General features: G+C 44.6%; 1 protein-coding gene across 2 annotated transcripts in view; it reads right to left on the reverse strand.

Moving 5' to 3' along the window:
* The window catches only part of fat4 (FAT atypical cadherin 4), a 397,379-nt gene extending 380,577 nt beyond the window's left edge, over window positions 1–16,802 (reverse strand). Inside the window, exons 1-2 of one of the 2 annotated variants that reach the window (XM_078539696.1) lie at window positions 13,921–16,801; window positions 6,696–9,584 (exon numbers count right to left, since the gene is read on the reverse strand). In XM_078539696.1, the coding sequence (XP_078395822.1) occupies window positions 6,696–9,584; window positions 13,921–16,131 (5,100 nt within the window). In that variant the 5' untranslated portion in view covers window positions 16,132–16,801. Of the gene's footprint in view, window positions 1–6,695; window positions 9,585–13,920 lie in introns of both variants that reach the window. The other variant, XM_078539702.1, reaches the window with a different exon arrangement.
* Between the last annotated feature and the right edge of the window lie 4,059 nt (window positions 16,803–20,861).

A 20,861-nucleotide genomic window follows, 5' to 3' on the forward strand; every position in this document is an offset into this window, starting at 1 on the left:
CCCCCCTGCCGAGAGAGTCCTGGAACCATATCCAAAGGGGTACCTTACTTCTCCAAAAGAGTACCCTGGCTATCCAAGCAAATCCACAAGGTTCAGACCTGCTCCTACCAGGTCTAGTCTGTGGATGTCAGGTTTGAGACATCTCTTACACCAAAATCGCACATGAGTGGAGACAACTGCTGAATTCTATGGGCAGCTGCTTCTGTGAAACGAGCATGTGAAAATCCTGACCTAGGCCCTTTCCTGCTCCCGCAAAAATGGTAAGTGCCATGATCGGGGTTGGTGTGGGGAGGGGGGGGTGGTGGCCTTCTGGATTCTGGCCATCTTCACCATCACAGAAAGGCTCTCCATCGAGGTGAAAATCTAGACTTCTATTTCTCTCTCTGCAGATATTGCCAAACCTGCTGAGTATTTCCAGCACATTCTGCTTTTAATTTCAGATTTCCTGCATCCGCAGTACTTTGCCTTCATTTTATTCCTCTGTGCTGTCAGTTCCGACTTTCATGGGAGTGAATGTCTACGCAAAATAAATAGCAACCAATGGTAGCCTTGTGCTGCTGCTGCTTATCAGTTGCTCTCCATCAAAATGAATCCTGTATTTCTGTACTATTCCTACTCATTTGGCACACATCTGAATGTTAGTTACAACTACATTAATGATTAGTGCCACATATATTAGTACAGGTGCAGTACATCAAATGCAGCAACCTTGGGACCAAGGTCTTGCCGCGTTTCAGATATTGACGGATTTCGGGTTGGCCAGGTCGAGCTGGGTGCAGTTCGGGTCAAGCCAGATCAGGTGGGGTCAAGAGTCGCTTGGAACAAGAAACAGAGCGACATGCCAAGCACAAAGTAGATAACTAGCCCAGTGCCACACCACGCCAACACAGAGCCTAGCCAAACTGTTCAGATAAATTTATTTTTTTATTTTTCTCAATTAAAATTGATGCATGGAACATTATAAAAGTGTTCAGTTTTCGGACAACTCCGGTTTTTGAACAGCCGGATTTGAGGTACTGTACCTGTAATAAGTTAAGGCAATCAAAAAGTTATTACAACCAAAAAAAACCTGAGGCAATGTACCCCTACGACCCAGATGTAAGAGCCTCTTTTACTTTGCAGTTTCAAAATTTTTCACTATCAATTTCCTTCTACTTTACACTCAAGGGATTTGAAATACCAAGGATTTCTGAAGGATAGGATTTTGTGAATATTGAAATATAGCCCACCAGATGCCATTTATGTTATTTCTCTTGGGTTTCACTGAATCCTTTGCAAAGTTAAGGCAGATGATTGGAAAAAACCCAGCAGGAATTAATGGCAAGAATCCTTATTATGTCTTTTCAATATCCCCTGGCAATGCTTCCAGGTAATTTGGGAGCTGCTGCTTCTGATGTTGTTGCAGTTTCGCTACAGTGTAAACATGTCAGTAATTCACCCATTACAGTCACACAGCAAATTTACTGAAGCAATGCACTGCGCAATTGACACACGATAAAAATACCGCACACCTCACTGATGCTGAAAGCTATAAATATAGCTGTAACACTAGTTTCCAGAGTAATTTTAACCTAACACACTCAGTGGCAAGCTGACAGGATTGGATGGTTGGCCATTTCACACCCTATCTATTGACTTCATGGAAAGTAAAATCAGACGTGATGTCATCTGGGTGGCCAATAAAACCCGTGAGTTTCTGGTGTTGCGAATATGTAGCTCATGGCTCATGCTAATATTTTAGAGGTAATGCTTTATTTGGGAAGGTTAAAGTTTAACTGTAGAAAATGGGATAAGTGCAACTAAAGCAACTTGGATGATATTACACTTAAAAGGTTGGACCCATGTTAACTTAAGGGGTTGACAGCTAGAAAAGTAAGATCCTATAACAGCAGGTGTGCATACTTGGCTGAAGAGCAGGATATGTGATGTCTACACTACTTGCAAAGATGTGTAGTCCAGAGACATGTTTTGTTTTGAGAGTTAGAGGTAAATTAGTTTAAAAACATTCAGTAAGCCCTGAAAGGCTACGTCATCATGGAGATGGGTGGAGCTTAAAAAGATTTTCTGGTTTTTCTGTAGTTTGCTGGGAGGGGGGAATTACTTGCAGTTTGGACCTCATGTGATTTGCAGCTCACAGAGAAGCTCTGCGGGTTGTTAGCAGACTCCAGGCAGTTAGGGCTCAGCGAAGTCATAAGGAGAGCTGAGAAGATGGTGGTGGAAGGTCACTGGCACTGTGCCAGACAATTAAGGCTTAGGGAAGCCCTGGGAGCCACTTACAGATCAGTGCAATGGGAGACTGGAGTTTGGAGAATCCCAGGGGCACTGCCAGTTTAGTTAAGCTAGCAATTTGCAAAAGAGTTGGAATTGTGCCAGTAATTAGAGGTGCAAGTGCAGCTTTGTAAATCCGGTGAAACACAGTCTCAGAAGATATTGTATCGTCAGGAGGTGAACAGTCATTGAGGCAGTCCAGAACAGCTTTGAGGGAATTCTGAGGCTAGATCTTCGAAAATGAGGAGTTGAAATCCCTCGTGAGGGAGATAGGGTTTAATGAGATTTTGTGACTCACAGTGGTCACTGATGTCTGGGTGGATTGCTAAGAAATCCATGGGATCCATCTTGGTGGCATCCGCCATTTAATGTGCAGTGTGGTGTGTTGCTTGTAAATTCATATTTACCTTGCATTAATTCTGAATGCTAGAGTATAAGATAGATACTGAAAATTGTTTTATTTTTCTGACTTTATATAGTAAAGTTTATTTTGTTTGTTTAAAACAGTGGAATTTTGTGGCTTTATTCTCTTAGTGGGTAACTGGGATTTCAAACTTTATTGATGCTAAACAAAAAGTTACTGAGCCCTAATAAGATCATAACACTAGCCAAATGAGTTAAGTTAAAACAACAGTCACTATTTACACAAAACTTCCTTAAGTAATTTTGTTTGCTCTTCTAGCCCAAAATCACTGCTCAACCTCTCGAGATGCATTTTGCAGTATTTGCAGAAGAGGCAAGTATCTTTTCAGGTTGTTACCTCTTTCCCTTCTTTTTCTTGATTATTTACATGATTATGATTGATAGGACTTTTTTTTCCTTCCCCCTTATTTCCCACGGTGAATCCTTAGTTCTTGCTGGGGTTGTTGTTGATGTAGCATAGCCCAATGAATTTCTTCCCACTGTTTAGTTTCCAGTGGCCAGCTCCTGAACAGGTTTTCATCTGCCATGATTCAGGCCCAGGCTGACCAACTAATTCCGGTTTTAACAATAAAGTCATCATTATAACATTCTTCTCTAGACCCCAAAAGAATTAGACTACTTTAATAACGTAAGAATCACTCATTCCAACCATACCATTAGCTCATATTTCTATTAAATGTTTCAAATTATATTAAAATGCTGATAAGCACTTCTTGCTTGTGAAATTTCCAGGTACTCTTGCCTGCTAGCTCTTATTTGTAAGTACTCCACCTGATTGCCCCAATGTTGTCTGTACGTCCAATGAAGGTGAGTTAAAACTAAAACTCCAATGATGAATCCCTTTGTCAAATGGCAGCTGCAAAATGAGAAAAGGGGGGGGGCGGCGGCACGTGGGGTGTTGGTGGGGAGAGGGGAACGGGAAGGGCAGTGTGGGGAGCAACGGGAATTTAAGTAGGATCCAGGACAAAGCAGCCCACTTGATTGGCACCCCATCCACCAGCTTAAACATTCACTCCCTCCACCACTGATGCACAGTGGCAGCGTGTGTACCATCTACAAGATGCACTCCAGCAAGGCTCCTTCAACAGCACCTTCCAAACCTGCAGCAGGTGCATGGGAACACCATCGCCTGCAAGTTCCCCGCCAAGCCTCACAGCTGACTTGGAACCAAATTGTAGTTCCTTCACTGTTGCTGGGTCAAAATCCTGGAACTCCTTTCCTAACAGCACTGTTTGTGTACCTACACCACATGGACTGCAGTGGTTCAAGGGGTGGCTAACCGCCATCTTCTCAAGGGCAATTAGGGGTGGACAATAAATGTTGGCCTAGCCAGTGGCACCCACACCCCATGAAAGAATTTTAAGAAGTCCAGGGATAATGAAGAGACTAAGTCAACAAATTATGGAACTAGGGGTATAGTTGCCATGCTTCTGATCAAATCATTGGCTTCTGGAAAGGAGGTTAAAAAGTGCCAACAAAACACGTCAAGTTATTCTTTATGGCATTCCTCCAACATTAATTGAGATGGAGTGTGAAATCCTGTTGAATACAGTGGGGCTGCCACACAATATTAGATGCGTCTCACTACTTAATGTATCACATAACATGCCCCTTCCAGCATCACTTCAAAGCGCACCCTCACAATGTTGTAGCCCTGCACCATTTTAGTAGTATGTCAATCCCGCGTGCATAATTCAATTATCATCATTCTTTATTCTAAGCTCATCAGTTACTGATAAAAAGGTGTTGGGTTGTGACTGAAATCATACCTCAGGAAGAAACAAGACCTAACTTTGTGGCAGTGAGATAACTCTAATGAGAGAATTTTTCCTATGCAGGGCAGGCTGGGTGGGAGCGGGCGGGGGCAGCTGCGTGCCACCATTTTACACGGGCGGGCCGATTAAGGCCCACCTAGCGTAAAGCGAAGCCAGTAGCGCTCAGCGCTACCTGTGCGGGCGGGGGGAGGAGGGAGAGTCAGGGCCTGCGCTCTTTCGCGCATGTGCGCGAAAGAGCGCAGAAATCTCCCTGAGGCACGGAGCTGCCTCAGAGAGGTTAAGCAGATAATAAAACTTTTTCAAAAATAAAGTAAAAATTATTTAAACATGACCTCTCATGTGACAATGTCACATGAGCTGGGACATGTTTGTGAAGTTTGCAAAATGTATTTATTAATTTTATAAAACCTTCAGGAAACCTCATCCCGCCCATGGATGAGGTTTCCTGAAAAACGCGAAGGCTACTTAAGGTTGGCGGGCAGGCGAAGAGCCTAAAGTTGGACGGGCAGTGTTATTAATAAGTTAAATTACTTTTTTAATGGCCTTAATAGGCCGTTGACAGCTCGACGGGCGCGCAGCCGCCTCCGGTGCGTACCCGCCAAACAAAATATCAAAATGACGCATGATGACGTCAGCACGCACGCCCAACATCATCTCGCGTCATTTCAAGTGTCGGCGTGTCGGGCCTGCCCCCGCACACCAATGGCAATATTCTGCCCTATGTGACACGACGTGGCATGAGACAGTTTTTGGAAAAAGCACTGACTTTTAACAGTTTTATACTGCAATGTAGAAAGTTCTTGAAAACGCTTCCTCAATATGATATTGAAATCATTATATAAAACATATAAATATACAGGAATATTACAGCAGTAAAATTCCCTTACCTTAATTATACTATTACATTTCAGTAATTTTGTTGGGAAAAAACACTCCTGTGCTGATGTGGAAACACATGGAAAGACTAGCAGCCAAAATGTAAACTAATTCAAGTATGTATTCAACTTATAAAGCAGAATCAGGAATCAGATGACTGATTTGCTTTTACAGGTTATAATGCCATTCACACCTCTCAAGCACATTATGCCTAATGGTACAAACTAGATTCATAAGCTATGATGGAAGCTTCAGGCCACTTCCTGTCAAAAGTCTGGCACCACTCCCGCGCCATTGTTTGTTCTCCATCAACATACATCTGTTTCTCTACATTGCATCACTTGTATGGCAGTTTGTACAAATTTCAATGTAAATCACGTTATAACTTCACATTATTTGCTCTGATGTCACATTATCTCCCATGACACCACAAACTTGCCTTTCAAAGTCACAAAGCGACTACATTACCTTCATTCAACAGATCTAAAAGCAACATATTAACGTATTTTAAAATAGGCTCTGTTTATTTTTTTTCACTCTATGGTGAAAATACAATATGCAATGGTGGACAGTGAAAACTGAATTTATGCCACATGGTGTTGAGTGCGACAAGGGTGATTCACTTGTGTCTTTGCCATTTGTAGGTTATAAGGTCTAACTGACTCTTGTGATAAAATTAGATTCATATTTTTCACCATGTCAAACCTTGGTATTCCTAGTTACCAGTTATTTATATCACTGTTTCCAGTTTATAGAAGCAAGACACACACATGCAAAACAACAGTTAGGATCCTTCCCTGCTAAACTTTTTGCATCAATAAAGAAAGGACTATCTAAAAGAGATTGAAACCCGATGGAGTGAATGGAAATGTTTACTGGCAAACACAATCTTCTGTCATACAGATTGTTAGATTATCCAAAGCATTGTGCTTAGTTGCAAGTATGCAGTCAAATAAAATGATAGTTTTGTACTGGAAAATTTCATGACTTATGAGAAAGTGGAATATAGTAGTCAGTTCTACAAAACCTTAGTTCAAAGAATGAGGGTATTAAAAAGAAGCAATTATAATATTTTTATTACTATAAGCCTTAGATGTGAAACTCTCTCACATAGTACTAGTCAATGTGTCCCTCCCATTGTTAAAAGGCAGGCTTACAATATGAAAATATATGGTGTTAAAGAACCAAAGTGCTGCTTCTACAAGGTTGCTTAAAATGGTAATTATTAGTCTGCTTATTCCAAAATGCAGAAAACCTATTTAGTCATTAAGGCAGCCAAACAGAATAGTAGAAATGGCAGCACAGAATGACCCATTACGCCCGTAGATGATAATTTAAATAATATCCACTTACCTCTGCTTTTTGTGTTCTGGGGAAACTAGAAGATTTCTCCACTGCATAAACATCCACAAGATATAGATTTGGACCTCGCTCTCGATCCAGCACAGCAGCTGTTTGGATGACACCACTCTGGTGCCCTATTGTGAAAAGCCGTCCAACAGATTTTCCCCCGCAACGAACTGAAACTATGTAATACTCCAATAATGCTGAAGAATCTCTTGGGCTTGCTGCCTCTAAAGAGATCACGCTGGTACCCACAGGCTCTCCTTCACGTAAAATGGTGATATATTTTGGCTGAGTAAAGACAGGTCCATCTAGACCCTGAAGAATAACAGTCAGCTCAGTGCTGGTTGTTCTTCTCTCTGGTCCAAAGTCTACAGCTGACACAACAAGATGGTATGTGAGTCTGGAAGGAACCAAAGGAGCGATTACTCTAATATCTCCATTATATCGATCCATCATGAAGGTGTCACTATCTCCATTGACTAATTCATACTCAACTTCTCCATTTGGTCCTTCGTCTAGGTCTATAGCCCTGATGGTTGTGAGAATGGAACCCATCACAAGAGCACTATCAGCAACTAGAGCATTTTGTGATACAAATACAGGAGCATTATCATTCTGATCGGTCACTAAGATGGTGACATTCTTTAAAGCAAAACGTCTGAAATCTAGTGGAACTGCTTGATCAATGGCTTTAATGGTAAGTTCAAATAGATTGGAAAATTCACGGTCAATCTCTGCATTGGTCCGCAGTGTCCCATCAGAAGCACTGATTACAAAATGGTTTCCTCTTGGTATTTGCTGGGCTATGCAGTATTGTAACTCTCCATTAATATCGGCATCAGGGTCCTGGGCAGTTACTGTCAGTACAGATGTACCAATAGGAATATTTTCCACTATCGATTTAAAAATATCTCCAGGAGGGAAACTAGGTGGATTATCATTAAAATCTCTCACTTGAATCACTACCGACATTGTTGAGGATCTTGGTGGCCTTCCATTATCTTTTGCTGTTATGTTCAAATGGTAAACAGATTGGGTTTCAAAGTCCATTTTTTTTGCAAGGAAGATGCTACCAGTATTATGACTAATGCTAAATGTTCCATGGTTGTTACTTCCTGTAATGCTATAATGGATCTCAGCATTGTCTCCTGAATCTGAATCCGTGGCAGTTGCAGATTCCACGAGCTCTCCAACTCTCATATTTTCTAATGCATCAACGTACATCACAGACTTAGGAAATGAAGGAGTGTTGTCATTTTCATCTAGCACACTGATGATTAAAGTGCATGTGGAGCTCAAAGGTACACTTCCCAAGTCCACTGCTAAAAGCGTCAGAGAATAGGATGCTGTAGCTTCATGGTCCAGCTTTCCTACCAATGTCACCTGTCCTGTGGTACTTTGAATTGTAAACTGTTCTTCTTCATTCCCTTCGATGATTGAGTAATTTACCAAAGCATTATTTCCCTCATCAACATCTGAAGCACTAACACGAAGTACTTGTGTTAAATTTCCTGCTGATTCAGATACAGTGGCCTGATACAGGTCTTTAGTGAACCTGGGTACATTATCATTTGTATCCCTGATGTATATCTGTACAGTAGCATGGTCCTGGAGAGGTTTTGGCAATCCTTGGTCTGATGCAATTACTGTAAAGGTGAAAACTGCAGCCCCTCTTTGTCTCATTAGAGCCTCTCGGTCAAATTGGAGTATACTGGTAATTTCCCCAGTGACTGCATTCAGCTCAAAATCAAGTTGGGGCATTTCAATAGTATACTTCACTTCACCATTAAATCCAAAATCATTGTCCACAGCATTGACATAACCAACTGTTGAACCAGCTTTCTGCTCCTCTTCAAAATGGAATACATAATTTGTGCTGTTGAATAAAGGTCTATTGTCATTTACATCTTCTAGTATTATTGTCACATTCACAATTGCACTCAAAGGCTCCACTGCTCTGTCTGCAGCAATAACCATCAGGACATAACGGCTTTGAGATTCACGATCCAATTCCGCCTTAATATATAACTGCCCATCAGGAAAAATTCCAAACTTCTTCTCTCTGTTTCCTTGTGCAATATCATAGGTGATCTCCCCATTCACTCCTGAATCTTTGTCAGAAGCCTGGACTTTGAAGAACCTAGAGTTCACAGGTTCTGCTTCTGAAATTGTGACCTCATATGAAAGCTGGTCAAATACTGGTGAGTTATCATTCACATCATGTACATAGACAGTCAAAATTAAGCTAGATGCACGCTGAGGAACACCCATGTCGGATGCTATTGCCTCCACCTGATATGAGCCTGCATTTATGTCAAGAGGTCCATTTAAAGTTACTATTCCAGTTTTTTCATCAATGTGGAAGAGGCCTTTAGGATTCTGCCGCAAGGAGTATGAAACCATGCCATTAATACCTTCATCAGGATCCTTTACTTCAGCCTGGAAAATTGTGTGTCCTGAACCCCAGTTTTCAACTGCATTAATATTTTCAACTGCATGAGGGAAACGGGGAGAATTATCATTCAGATCCTTGACAGTGATATTCACTAAAGTCTCCCCAGTCACAGTACCACCACTAGCCACAACGTTTAACTGATAAAATGCTAGTTCTTCCCTGTCTATGCTCCTGGCAGTATTAATTTGACCTGTCGATCCACCAATGGTAAACATGCCCTTCTGGTCTCCTGAAGTGATAAGGTAGGTGATGTTGGTATTAAGATCAAGTGTAGATGCAGATACAGTGCCAACAAGAGAACCAATGGCAATGTTTTCAAAAATAACAAAACTATAGCTGCTCTGGCTGAATGATGGAGGATTGTCCTGTGTGTCAATAACCGTGATGGTTACAATAGCTGGACTCTGGGAGCGGAGATTTCCACCATCAGTGGCAACTACCTGCAACCAAAAATCATACAGAAAAACATTAAAAGAGCATAACTAAAATGGCAAACATTTATTATGACATATTACTGAATGACAAAGATTAATGAACATGAAAAGATATTATAATTGATGGTTTATAACCAGTAAGAAAAAAAGAACTCTTTGAGATAACCAAATCATATTTGATTAGGAGAATAAAGAAATGCATCAAATGAAGCTGAGAACTGGAGCTCATAAAGTAATCCATTTTATGGATTATCTGATGTGGCATCAGGTCTCCCACCCCACTACATTGGATCAGTATTTCCTGGAGGTCCCACATGTATTTATCTGGACCAGTCTTCAGGATTGAAATGAGGTAGGAAGGGCAGTCCCAGGCCTTCTGGAGCATGCAGCTGGATATCTGCTCCACGCCCCCAGTGGTCTACCTTCTCCCGCCCCATGTCCCACTGTAAAGGTCGGCATGCTAATGTGGAAGGAACAGATTCCATTTCATCCCATGTTAAACTTCCACATCAGAAAAGGCACAGCCAGATGCAGCAAAAAAAAAATTTCCTCTGTGTCAACATTGAGTTTCATTCACAACCTCAGAAAAGCACCTCTTACTGCACCAATAATGACAATTCTTCAAACTTCCACACCAATCAAGGCCTGCCTAAGTGACATTATTGATAAGTTCTGAATTAGGGACCATTTTGTGGCCTAGTCCCATGCCTCTTAGGAACTAGATTAACTCACTTTACATAACCCATACAGTTAGCAGGCAAAGGACACATCCGTCCCAGTAATTATATGAAAGATGGCATAAAAACAATCTTTTTCAATGAGTAATGATTCCTGTCAATTGAAATTGGGTTTTGGCGGCTATAGTGCAGATTGCCAGAGATGAGAATGGAACAGCCTTGTACCTGAATTCTCCCCAATCTTCATTGTTGCTAGGTCAAAACCCTGGAACTCCCTCCCTAACAGCACTGTGGATGTAACCACATCCATGGACTGCAGCAGTTCAAGAAAGGGGTTTACCACCACCTTTTCAAGAGTAATTAGGATTGGACAATAAATTCTGGCCTTGCCAATGATGGTCACATCCCAAGAATGAATTTTTAAAAAATGCCCTGTGACCTCCATATAAAGCAATTCTTAATTACCGCAAACATTCTGATTGTTTTGAGATTAGGGACAGTTCTGTATGTGTAATTTGAACCACAGAAGTATGCATAACATCACAGTGACTGTAGCCTACATGTTTACTTCACCCATGTTGGAACACAGAATAGGAAATGTCAGTCCAACCCTGCCTAATACTACAGTGGAATCGGGGGAGTTCAAGGCTATATCTATCTCCAACCACGTGGTCTCAGAAACTGATAACTACAGACTTTCCAGGCTGGTTAGACAAATATAATTAAAGACTAATTTCAATTGTTTTTAAAACAAAAGAAGTTCTTGAGATAATTTATTCACTCTTTTGGCATGTTTCCTAAAACCAACGCAGTGTCCAATCCACCTTGAATGCACACTGATTTTTTCACTAAATTAAGTGGAAAGCAGAGTATCTACCCTCCACTTCTAAATGGGGGAAAATCTAACAAATATTAATGAGGCATATGCAAACCAAGCATTTGAAATTGTGATAGGAAGATGAAATAAATTAATACATTTGTATGACATTTCTTTGATTTATTTTAATTAACATGTACCCCATTTCTCCATTAAAGCAACAAAAAAATTTCATACCAATATGCTAAACACTGACAAGATGATATCACAGAGTATGATTTCAAGGAGTCAGGAGTTGAAATTTTCCAACAATGCTCATCTCTTATTTGCTTTTAGCAATAAAAGTATCTTAAAATATTAGGAAGCCTGTACTTACTAATTATGATGTCAGCAATCTAAGCAATAGAATAAAATGAATATAGTCTAGCATCATTGATTTAACTTCAACTGGTACTCTAACATTAAGTGCTAAGCTGGGATGCATTTATATATTATAAGGAACGTGAAAAATCTGCTCAGTTAATCTTTCTTACAGGAATTTGGATTATGAATTAAACCAGTACCTAAATCAAACCATTATATATAATCAAAAGACTAGAAAATTAGTGTAAAGTTATATTCCTTGGTTTATTTGCTTTTACAAAATACTGTTGTGTATCTTTTGTAACTGATTTAATTATTTGCTTTGCTCTTATATCTTTTTAGGAGTGAATATTTCGAATTCATGTAAAATCTTAAAGTCTGCACTATCCAAGGTAAATCAAAGGTACAAGTGATGCTGATTATTAACATTTACTTTTTTGAATGCAAGAAATCTCTGCTTTATTTCCTTAACCTTCCTATTTCAACCTCTTTGGACCATGTAACTTCCTGCAACCCAAGAGGGAAATTCACACTAGGCCTCCTTAGCTGTCATTTGCAGCTAAATGTTGGGAGTTGTGTAACTGTGGCTTGACAACATTCTTTCAGTGTCCTTGTGAGAAAGTGCCTGATTTCAGCTCCATGCTTCCAAGTAGCATTGCCTTTGATTTCAGGAACTCAGATGAGTATGAGGAATGCCCTTCCGGAAATAAATATTTATAAACATAATACTGCAAAATGACTAGATGAAATCCTAACTGTTAAATTTGTGCAAGAAATTGTTTGACAGAAATGCTTGGCTACAACTCTACGATGCAGAATCTTGCTTTCCAAAGCTGAAGGAATATTAAGACTGGTGCATCATAATTAGACCCAGATTCAGTATGCTTCGAAAATGAATCACAGTCCTACTTAAGTTAACTGCGCGTTCAAAAATATTACCATCTCTTAGTTTGTGTTTTGTTACTGAGATATGCAAACTACTTCATCCCTAGCCTGCATTGAACCAGCTAATCTCAGTTGGGCGGTAGTTGCGGCATTACAATTGGACATATGAACAATGAATTGCAAAAAAGTAATTTGGATGAGATACCAGAGTGCCACCACTGACTGTAGAATTGTATCACAATATAGAATGCAGCCTCCCAGAAAGGAGGAGGTAGGAAGGGAAAAACAGGGAAAGAATGTATTATATAAAATAAGGGTTCAACCAGCAGGGGTGGTCAAAATGCTGTTCCTTTATCAATCATCTCAATTTCTTTAAGTGTTCGATGCAGAAAATGCAATCAGGCAAAACTCTATATTGACATGGTAAAGTTGTATAGATGGGGAACAATGCAGTATTGAGCACAGGAGCACCAGCTGTGTGGTACCGAAGAGTGAAGGGTTTCAGGTTCAACTTTCTACTAGCCTTTGAGCGCCCAATTTTGTTCATTCTACATGAAGGATGCCAAGTGGAGCATCTTGCTGGAGAAGGGATGGAAACATCAGATGAGTCACTAGCAGGCAGTATAACTCCTGGCAACAGGCCAATTTCAACATTGGTGGTAGTCTGTAAGCAGGATATTGACTGACCCTCTCAAATGGTAGATAACCCAGAATTACCACTGAGGAACGAATTATTGTCAAAGTTATGGTGTGCATTCCCCAATAATTAAATGTGTCTTTTTGGTGATTTTGACTTTCTTTCTATATGATTTTTTTCCCATTAATAATCTGCATCATGCTCTGTTGATTGAGTACATTGCTGTATTAATACTGTTTCTCACAGGCTGCTAGGATTCTTCATATGAACTCACTATCTCAGCCAGACAAGATACTTCACTACAGGGAGTGAGCGAAAATCAGGAGAACTAGCCATGGCAGCTGTTTGTGGAAGCTACATATGAGCAGCAAAGGAAATGGCCCAAGACCAAAATTTGGTACATGTAAGGCAGTGAGGAAACTAATTCTTCAAAAGTAAAATTAATAACACAGAAGTCGTCTCTGAATTTCCAAGCCCCTTCTTCCTGACTGCCCTTCATCCCCGACTAGATCAGTTATATCTCTGACTGAAGCAGTTTCTGGCACCAGATGTAACATTCGGTGAAAAATTCAATGCCTGCCTCTGGCCAATCTCCATGAATAATTATGCAAAAGTATTCTGCACATGTTCAGAAAAACATACCTTGAAAATATGGAACTTTTCCAAAAGTGGTGGGTGTTGGGTGTTGGTGGGTGGTGGGGGGTAGGGACAACAGCTGTGGCAGTATGTCCTTGAGACTGGACTTTTAAAGTTGGGTTGTCTGTTAACACTGGCCTTGGGGGATCTCAGCTCACACTGACCCTGGTGCTATTTATACACATCTTTTCACTGCTTGACTTTACAGTGAGTGCAATCAGACTGGTCACTGCTAAGTTGTTATTTGTACTGCTGTACTTTTATAGTTATGCTGCATGCTTAATTTTTTTTTTAAATTGAAAATCTAATTTTAACACATGATCTTACCTGGAGCTGATAAGCTGTCTTCTCCTCTCGGTCTAGTGAAAGCCTGGTGGAGATGACCCCGGTGCCCCAGTTGATCTGGAAGCTGAAGATGTCCCCCGCCGTGATGGAGTACCTGACGGTGCCATTCTTCCCTAAATCAGGGTCGGCAGCAGAAACGGTGGTGATATAGGTCCCGGGGGGTTCGTTCTCTTTAATGTTGGCGAAGTACTGCACGGGGTAGAAAGTGGGGCTGTTGTCGTTGATGTCCTCCAGGGTGACGGTCACCTGGGCCACCGAGGAGAGCGGGGGGCTGCCTTTGTCCCGGGCCTGGACGAGCAGGGTGTACTCGGCCTGCTCCTCCCGGTCCAGCTCGGTGACACAGGTCAGGCGGCCGGAGACGGGGTCCAGGCGGAAGAGGTCCAGGTGGCGGGGCGGGCTGTCGGGGTGGAGGAGGAAGCGGACGGTGCCGTTGGCGCCCAAGTCCTTGTCGAGGGCGGTGAAGATGTCCAGCTGGGTGCCGGGGGGCGAGTTCTCGGCGATGGAGTAGCGGTAGGAAGGGTGAGGGAAAGTGGGCGCCTGGTCGTTGACGTCGCTGATGGTGATGCTGAGGGTGGTGTAGGAGGTCTTGGGCTGCAGCCCCTGGTCCCGGGCGCTGATGTTGAGGGTCAGCTCGGACACGGTCTCCCTGTCCAGCGGGGCCGCGCTGGTGATGAGGCCGCTCTCCTCGCTGATGTTGAACCAGCCCAGCCGGTTGCCGGACACCACCGAGTAGCGGAGCTTGGCGTTCAGCCCCGAGTCGCCGTCCGTGGCCGAGATGCCTCGGATGTAGCTGCCCACCGGCACGTCCTCGCCGACGGCCACCCGGTAGAGGGGCTTCTCGAAGACCGGGGCGTGATCGTTGATGTCGTTGACGAAGATGAGCAGGCTGGCCAGCGACGTGCGGGCCAGCGGCACGCCGTGGTCGGACACCGAGACGCTCAGGTTGTAAGAGGGGATCCGCTCCCGGTCCAGGGCGCTGGCCACCTTGATGAGGCTGAGGCCCGGCACCGGGGACCTCTGCACGGCGAAGTGCATCTGCTCGTTCCCCCCCAGGATGGAGACCGAGATGTTGCCGTTGGCCGAGGAGTCGGCGTCGCTGACCGTCAGCAGGGCCACCACCGTGCCGACCGAGGCGTTCTCGTCCACCGCCGCGAACTTGGAGGTGGCCGGCAGGTAGCGGAACTTCACCACCGGGTCGTTGTCGTTGACGTCCAGCAGCTTGACCGTGGCCTCGGTGCGGCCGCTCAGGGAAGGGCTGCCGCCGTCACTGGCTCGGATCACCAGCGAGTATTGCTTCTTGGTCTCGTAGTTGAGAGTCTCCCGGACGGTGACCATGCCGGTGTGCGGCTCGATCTGGAAGGGAGACCCTTCGTCCAGAGAGTAGACGATGTCCCCGTTGACCCCCTCGTCCAAGTCGCTGGCCGTCACTTGCAGGACACTCGAGCCGATGGCCACATTCTCGTAAACACTGCTCTGGTAGTGGGATTTGGAGAAGCTCGGGGAATTGTCGTTCGTGTCCTGCACGGTGACATTGACCTGCAGGTAGCCGAATTTCTTGGGCAGCCCCCGGTCCTCCACCTCCACCACCAGCTGGTAGAAAGGCGCAGACTCTCGGTCCAAGCCGCCGGTGGACACAAGGTGCAAGAAGGCGCCCTCGCCGCTCGGGTTGACTGTAATGTCCAAACGGAATTTCCCGTCTTCGTTCCCTTGCACAATCCGGTAGGACCGGTGGTCAACCCCGTTGGAGCCCGTGTCCGCATCGGTGGCCGTGTCCAGGATCACCTGCCGGCCGCCGCTGGTGTCCTCTCGAAAGGCCACCACGATGGTGGACTCGGGGAAGACGGGCGTGTTGTCGTTGATGTCCATGACGATGATCCGGACCTCGGTGGGGTAAGTGGGCTGACTGGACAGCACCACGATGTTGATCACATCGCTGGGCAGGCTTTCGCGATCGATGACCGAGGTGGTGGAGATGACACCTGTGGTGGCGTTGATGGCGAACAGAGCGTGGTTCTCGCTGAAACGGTAGCTGAAGTTCGGCTTGGTGGGTATGGTGCCCACCACCGTGTGGGGCGGCTGCTCCTCCTCGACCTGAAACACTTGGCGGAGTTGGTTGGATGCGGCGTCCCAGCAAAAGCTTAAAAACACCAGCAAAACGGCGACCAAGTTGCAGCCTCTACCTAACGGTACCATGATAAGAGTGTGTTCCGAGCCCACCTTTCCAATTAAATATACTTGTTCCAAAATGCATCAAATCTGAATGAAGCCGAGGGGAAATTCCAGCAAAGGTACCGTTTTTAGGTTACCTTGGAAGAGCACCAACGCCACGGTTCTTTTTTATATATATTAATGTGGTTTTTCTTCCACCGCTGCTCTTCATAAAGTTTTTTCCAAAGCTGCTTTGGCGTTTTCCTAAAGTTTCTGTAAACTTTGTTTTTTGACCCAATCCAACTTTTTTAATACAGTTTCTTTTTTTCCCCTCCCTGTATGTTTTAACTCGCGGCTTACAGTGGGAGAGGGTGCTCGGATACAGTTTCAGCGCACTGCCGCTTTCGCTCTGGCACCAGGAAAGACATGACTCGCTTTGGTCATTCCCCGGGATCTTGCTTTCTCCCACTCGCTCCTAATGCAACCAAACTCCAGAGCACAGGAAGACTCCGCCCGCACCCCCTCCTTTCTCAGCTCACGGTCACCGCACTTCCCATTGGCCGGTGCTGGCGGACTGCCGCGCCCCCTCCCGCCTAGGGCTGGCCCCCCCTGTGGTCGATGCCCCTGTCAATCACAGCGACTGGCGTCTGGTCCCTCCCCAAGGGAAGCTTGGTTGGGCTGACTTGCGAGGTGAGGGATATATAAAAAAAAATGAGGAAGGGGGCGTAGCTAAAGTGTGCTTGGAACCGTTAGCTGGTTACCAGGAATAACTCAAGGGATTTGCGGCTCTGGCTTGTGTGGCAATGGGCTGTACATAATGTGTTTAAGTCCAGGGCTTGCAAACTGTTCCAGAGTTTCATAAGGGGAGGGACATACTTTTAAAGTGAAAGTTGAATTTCCAGTTATGTACCAGAGTAACATGTACATGGCATGCCGCATTAATAGGACCCACTGCTGCTACGTGTTGGACGGAAAGCTGCCTTACACTTTGGTGACTAGGTGGCTGAATGTGAACAGGACAGATACGTGCTTCACATAGTTGTTCGCGCGACGAAAGGTGTCAAACTCTCAGCTGTCGGAGTTGACCCATAGCTGCTTTACAGTCAAATTCGTGTTGAGCTGTCAACTGTGTACCCACTTCAGTCCGTATGAGGCTTTACCCGAAAAATAAATATCCCCCTCAACTGTTAATTTTACAGAATGCGCCCCCTTTGGAAGTATTAAAGGCAAAAACATTGAACTCCCTTTGAAAACAATTTAACAAAAGAGCGAATTTCGCTATTTTCGAACGGATATTAATTAAGGCCAGATTTTGGCTACTGGGAAAGTTGTAAGCCATCGCAAAGCTTATAGATTGTTGTAAAGCAATAGCAGCAACTTTCCGATTCAGTCCCACATCGCAAAAATATAACAAGTTATTCAATGCGGCATTTCTTTCTGTTTGACGGGGCATTCCCAGCAAAGCTGAGAATTCGCTGTGCGCGATACAACAGCGTCCTCCAGTGTTTTACTCAGAAGACAGCGGGTCAGTACCATCCAGTACCACATCCCTCTGGATCCCTATGTTTTTGCAATTCTTGCTGCGTGGCCCGGCCTTAAGTGACCAGACAGAAGCTAAAACGAAATGTATCTTCGCAATTCTCAAAGTGGCAATCTGCTACAAAACACACAGTCTCGCTGTGACGCGAGGAAAATAGTTCAGCAAACCAATGTTTGGCTATAGTTCGGCGGAAACTTCGCTCCGCTGGAGCAGCCCGGGTCTTTAAAACATTATGGATAATGTTTTGGACAAGTAGGATGACCTGTTTGGACGCAGAGGCCAGACTGCAAAGAAATTGAGAAGTTGGAGCATGACTGGAGATTCGGCATCATGTTGGCTTAAGGCCCGAATATCCTGGGAGGGGAGGGGGGCATTCAGAAAAGGGAGTGAGAAGTTCCTTTCTATCGTGCCGTCAGAATTTTTGCACTCAATTCTTCTCATTTTCGCAGAACAAGGCCTTTATGTAAATTCCAGATGTTTTTAGTTCAGTTCGTTGCCTTCACCGCTGTTTACAGCTGGGAAAGGTACTTGGAGCAGCAATGAATTTCCAGGTCCATTGTTTACTGTGCACCAGCATCCTCCCCATATGACGGATGCGGGAATTTTCTCACACCTTTATATTGCACATAATATTAATGACTTGGAATGAAAACAGAAAGTGCTGGAAAAGCTCAGCAGGTCTGGCAGCCTCTGTGGACAGGGAAACAGTTATTTCTTTATTCTTTCATGGGACGTTGGTGTCGCTGGCTAGGCCAGCATTTTTATTGCCCATCCCTAACCGCCCTTGAGAAGGTGGTGGTGAACCACTGCAGTCCATGTGGTGTGGGCACACCCACAGTGCTTGTTAGGGTTGGAGTTGCAGGATTTTGACCCAGCGACAGTGAAGGCACAGCAGTATATTTCCAAGTCAGGATGGTGACTGGCTTGGAGGGGAATGTTTTTGTTAAGTTCTCAACCACCGAACCCATACAGAGTTCGGCCTTGGCGTTTCAGGGCATAGACCACATCCATGGCGGTAACAGTCTTGCGTTTAGCGTGCTCCATGTAGGTGACCGAGTCTCGGATGATATTTTCCAAGAAAACCTTGAGAACCCCGCGGGTTTCCTCGTAAATGAGGCCGGAGATGCGCTTAACGCCCCCACAACGAGTGAGGCGGCGAATGGCAGGTTTAGTGATTCCCTGGATATTATCTCGGAGGACTTTCCGGTGCCGTTTCGCACCCCCTTGGAGGGGAACTTGCACCTGGTTATGTTCCCATGCATCTGCAGCCCTTGGCCCTTCTAGGTGGGAGCGGTAGCAGGTTTGGAAGGTGCTGTCGAAGGAGCCTTGGTGAGTTGCTGCAGTGCATCTTGTAAATGGTACACACCGCTGCCACTGTGATTCAGTGGTGCAGAGTGGATGATGGAGGTTGTGGATGGGATGCCAGTCAAGCGGGCTGTTTTGTCCAGGACGGTGTCAAGCTTCTTGAGTGTTGTTGGAGCTGCATTCATCCAGGCAAGTGGGGAATTCCACCACACTCCTGACTTGTGCCTTGTAGATGGTGGACAGGCTTTGGAGAGTCAGGAAGTGAGTTACCTGCCACAGAATTCTCAGCCTCTGACCTGCTCTTGTAGCCACAGTAGTTATATGCCTGGCCAAGTTCAATTTCTGGTCAATGGTAACCCTCCAGGATGTTGATGTGGATGATTCAATAATCGTAATGCCATTGAATATGGTGGGGAGATGGTTAGATTTTCTATTGTTGTAGATGGTCAATGCCTGGTACTTGTGTGGCGTGAATTTTACTTGCCACTTGTTAGCCCAAACCTAAATGTTGTGCAGATCTTGCTGCATTTAGGCACTGACTGCTTCAGTATCTGAGGACTCGCAAATGGCGCTGAATATTGTGCAATCATCAGTGAACATCCCCACTTCTGACTTTATGATGGAAGGAAGGTCATCAGTGAAGCAGCTGAAGATGGTTGGGCCTAGGACACTTCCCTGAGGAACTCCTGTAGTAATGTCCTGGAGGTGAAATGACTGACCTCCCAAAACCGCAACCATCTTCCTTTGTGCTGGGTATGATTCCAAACAGTGGAGAGCTTTCCCCCTGATTCCGATTGACTCCAGTTTTGCTAGGGCTCCTTGATGCCACACTCGGTCACATGCGGCCTTGATGTCAAGGGCAGTCACTCTCACCTCACCTCGGGAGTTCAGCTCTTTTGTCCATGCTTGGACTAGGGCTGTAATGAGGTCAGGAGCTGAGTGGCCATGGCAGAACCCACACTGAGTATCAGTGATCCTGTTGTTTCTGAGGAAGTGTGCTTTGATAGCACTGTTGTCAATCCCTTTCATCACTTTACTGATGATCAAGAGTAGACTGATGGGATGGTATTTGGCTGGGTTGGATTTGTCCTGCTTTTTGTGTACAGGACATACCTGGGCAATTTTCCACATAGCCGGGTGGATGACACTGTTGTAGCTGTACTGGAACAGCTTGTCTAGGGGTGCAGCAAGTTCTGGAGCACAAGTCTTCAGTACTATGGCCAAAAACTTGTCATGGCCATAGCCTTTGCAGTACCCAGTGCCTTCGTCCATTTCTTGATATCACGTGGCGTGAATCGAATTGGCTGAAGACTGGCATCTGTGATGCTGGGGACCTCCAGAAGAGGCAGAGATGGATCATCCACTCAGCACTTCTGGCTGAAGATTGTTGCAAATGCTTCAGCCTTATCTTTGGCACTGATGTGCTGGGCTCCCTCATCATTGAGGATGGGGATATTTGTGGAGCCTCCTTTTCCAGTGAGTTGTTTAATTGTCCACCACCATTCATGAGTGGATGTGGCAGTACTCCAGAGTTTAGCTCTGATCCATTGTTTATGGGATTGCTTAGCTCTATCTATCGTATGGTGCTTTCACTGTTTGGCATGCAAGTAGTCCTGTGTTGTCACTTCACCAGGTTAGCACCTAATTTTTAGTTATGCCTGGTGTTGCTCCTGACATGCCTTCCTGCACTCTTCATTGAACCAGGGCTGATGCCCCATACAATGGTAACAGTAGAATGAGAGATTTGCTGAGCCATGAGGTTACAGACTGTGATTGTATACAATTCTGCTGCTGCACATGGTCCTCTGTGCCTCATGGATGCCCAGTTTTGACTTGCTAGATTTGTTTGAAATTTAGCACAATGGTAGTGCCACACAACACAATGGAGGGTTTCCTCAAGGTGATGGTAGGACAGTAGTGGTGCTACCGA

The sequence above is a fragment of the Cetorhinus maximus genome, chromosome 1, assembly GCF_964194155.1.
Source record: "Cetorhinus maximus chromosome 1, sCetMax3.hap1.1, whole genome shotgun sequence".
Taxonomy (NCBI): Eukaryota; Metazoa; Chordata; class Chondrichthyes; order Lamniformes; family Cetorhinidae; genus Cetorhinus; species Cetorhinus maximus.